This window comes from Parus major, unplaced genomic scaffold (assembly GCF_001522545.3).
Source record: "Parus major isolate Abel unplaced genomic scaffold, Parus_major1.1 Scaffold273, whole genome shotgun sequence".
NCBI lineage: Eukaryota > Metazoa > Chordata > Aves > Passeriformes > Paridae > Parus > Parus major.
In genome coordinates, this window is record NW_015379267.1 from 246,407 (window position 1) to 249,656 (window position 3,250).

At 57.8% G+C, this 3,250-nt stretch overlaps 1 protein-coding gene across 1 annotated transcript in view; it reads right to left on the reverse strand.

Moving 5' to 3' along the window:
• Nucleotides 1-686: 686 nt before the first annotated feature.
• The window catches only part of SPOP (speckle type BTB/POZ protein), a gene marked incomplete at its 5' end in the record, with an annotated part of 12,342 nt that continues 9,778 nt past the window's right edge, over nucleotides 687-3,250 (reverse strand). Inside the window, 2 exons of the mRNA XM_033511494.1 lie at nucleotides 687-1,734; nucleotides 3,153-3,248. Of these exons, the coding sequence (XP_033367385.1) occupies nucleotides 1,590-1,734; nucleotides 3,153-3,248 (241 nt within the window). The remainder of the gene's footprint in view (nucleotides 1,735-3,152; nucleotides 3,249-3,250) is intronic.

The following is a 3,250-nucleotide window of genomic DNA, read 5'->3' on the forward strand; positions in this document are numbered from 1 at the left end:
GATCCCAGATCCCAGCAGGAATGTCCTGTTCCCACCATTCCCAGATCCCAGATCCCAGCAGGAATGTCCTGTTCCCACTGTTCCTGGATCCCAGATCCCAGCAGGAATGTCCTGTTCCCACTGTTCCTGGATCCCAGATCCCAGCAGGAATGTCCTGTTCCCACTGTTCCAGGATCCCAGCAGGAATGTCCTGCTCCCACCATTCCCAGATCCCAGCAGGAATGTCCTGTTCCCACTGTTCCTGGATCCCAGATCCCAGATCCCAGCAGGAATGTCCTGCTCCCACCATTCCCAGATCCCAGATCCCAGCAGGAATGTCCTGCTCCTGCTGTTCCAGGATCCCAGATCCCAGCAGGAATGTCCTGTTCCTGCCATTCCCAGATCCCAGATCCCAGATCCCAGCAGGAATGTCCTGTTCCCACCATTCCCGGATCCCAGCAGGAATGTCCTGCTCCCCTCCTCACCTCCAGCCGCAGGTGAAGGAGCCAGGGCTGGAATCCCATTAAAAACTCCGCAATTTTGGCCTCACCTGCGAGGAGAAACAACAGATTTGCATTGAAATTTTCCCAAACATTCCCAGAAAATCCCAGGAACATCAGGCCCCCGTCAGAGCCGGGAGAACCCGGGAACAAACCCCAACTTAAATCAAATAACAACGGAAAGAAAAGGCCAGAGATACCACAGGGTACAAAATAGGAATTATTTATATTTTCCAAAAGAAAAAACAAAAAGAGTTCCCAACTATTGAAACATCTCTGCTGTAAGAAGTGACTAAATAGAAAGGGACAGGGCTGGCCCCGGACAGCCAGAGCAGGTACAAACAGTGTAAGAACCACGGAGCAACTCGGGGACGTCGCACGCAACCGTCAGCAACACTGAAAATCATCCTGGGGGGCTCGGGGGGCTTCTCTTCCGTAAAAAAACCGGGAGGAGAGGGGAAATAAAGGAGGGAAGAACGCCCAGAACGTTTCCCACAAGGTTTAGAACAGAAAGCGTCGGTGCTGCCGTGGGCTGCAGGGCTCGGCGGTGCTGTCCCAGCACGGCTTCCCCGCCCCGGCCGCTCCGAGCTGGCGTTGGACAGGAAAAGGGGCTTTTGGAAGCGTCGCTTCTGTTTGTGGTGGACACTCACAAGTGCTAAAAACAGCAAATTCATCTCCTGGCCGAGGGCACGGCGCGCCCGGCTCGGCCGCGCAGCGTTTGCCGTAAATACTCCTGGAGCTCCCCTCGGGGATTTCCTCACCTCTGCCCGCGCTCCTCCCGCAGCGGCCGAGCTCTGCCCGGGCCCCGGCAGCCCCGGGAGCACCGGGAGCCCCGGGAGCACCGGCCCGGGGGGCGGCAGGCGGGGTGCAAGGGAAAACACAGACACAGGGAATCGCAGGAACAGCCCCAGAGCCCCACCCTCCCCCCTTTTCCCAAAGTTTCTCGGTGCCGTTGGACAAAGTCCGGCTGTCAGGCGGAGCGGCCTCTTCCCCCCAGCAGCACAGTCCAAGCTCCGCGGGTCTCGCCGGCTCCCCGCTGCTCAAGGGCTGGGCGGCGGCGGCGGCAGCTGCGGCCGCTTCCAGAAAAGCTCGGGATGAGGGATGCGGGGTTTAGGATTGCTTCAGCCGCTTGCGGGGCGGGCCCAGGAACGGGCACTGCGCAGAGGCCAGCGAGCGATAGGCCTCGGCCACCAGGTGAGGGTGGGACACCACCATGGACTTCCAGCCCGACGTCTCCATCACGTCCGAGGCGTGGCTGAAACACGGACACACACGGCTCAGGGAGCGGGATAACGGCAACCGGGAACGGGAGAGCGGCAACGGGGAGCGGGGAGCGGGATAACCGGGAATGGGGACCAGGATAACTGGGAATGGGACTAGGATAACTGGGAACAGGGGAGCAGGATAACTGGGAACAGGGGAGCAGGATAACTGGGAATGGGGACCAGGATAACTGGGAATGGGACCAGGATAACTGGGAATGGGGACCAGGATAACTGGGAACAGGGGAGCAGGATAACTGGGAATGGGGACCAGGATAACTGGGAATGGGGAGCAGGATAACTGGGAACAGGGAGCAGGATAACTGGGGAATGGAGAGCAGGATAACTGGGAAAAGGGACCAGGATAACCAGGAATGGAGAGCAGGATAACTGGGAATGGGACCAGGATAACTGGGAACAGGGACCAGGATAACCAGGAAAAGGGACCAGGATAACCGGGAAAAGGGAGCAGGATAACTGGGAAAAGGGACCAGGATAACTGGGAACAGGGACCAGGATAACTGGGAATGGGACCAGGATAACTGGGAATGGGACCAGGATAACTGGGAATGGGACCAGGATAACTGGGAATGGGACCAGGATAACTGGAAAAGGGACTGGCATGAGGGACCTGGATAATGGGAGCAGACCAGGATTGGGGATTGGGATGACAGGGAACAAATGGATTAGGGACCTGGATAACCCTACAGGCTCCTGAGGAGCTCCGGGTTCCCCTCCTGGGCTCTCCCAGGTGTCTGAGGGGTTTGGCCCCATTCCAGGCTGGGAGCTGAGGAGGAAAAGCTGCAGCAGATTCCAGGTGGGATGGCAGAACACGGAGCTCATCCCAGCCCCAGCTCTCGGCACAGGAATGGCTGAAATCGATATAAAAAGCACGGAAAGAACCGCACCGGGCGACAGAAATGTTCCATTTATTAAAGCTTGGCGGGGATTTTCCATCTGCTGCTGGATTGAGGGCTGGAATCAATCCCTCAGCATCAAATCATGGAATGCTTTGGGGTGGAAGGAGCTCAGAGCTCGTCCAGCTCCTGCCATCCCAGGCTGCTCCCAGCCCTTCCTGGGACAATTCCTGGTGATTCCAGGATCAAAACTCCCCGCTCCTCCCCTGCCTGCAAGTTCTGGAGATGCCAGGAAGCTCCAGAGCGGCTCCCAGGCTGTTCCCACTCTGGGGAATGCTGGACCAAGCAGGGATCACGGGGAGGGATCCCAAAAACAACAGAGGAGATCCTTCCCTGACTGGGGAACCTCCCACAAGGAACAGCTGACAGCAACCCCTGGAATGCTGGGGCTGGGAAACAGCCCAGCCTTGGTTTGTTTGGAGTGAGCAGTGAGAGGGGAAAGGGAAAAGGGGAGGAAAAGGGGAGGGTTGGGATACCCTGGAGCAATTACTCACTAATTAATGAAGTCCACGGCCTGGGTTTTGAGCTGGTCCGCGCTGTGCAGGTCAGCCAGGATCAGGATCTCAGCCGCGTTCTCCACGGACAGGTTACT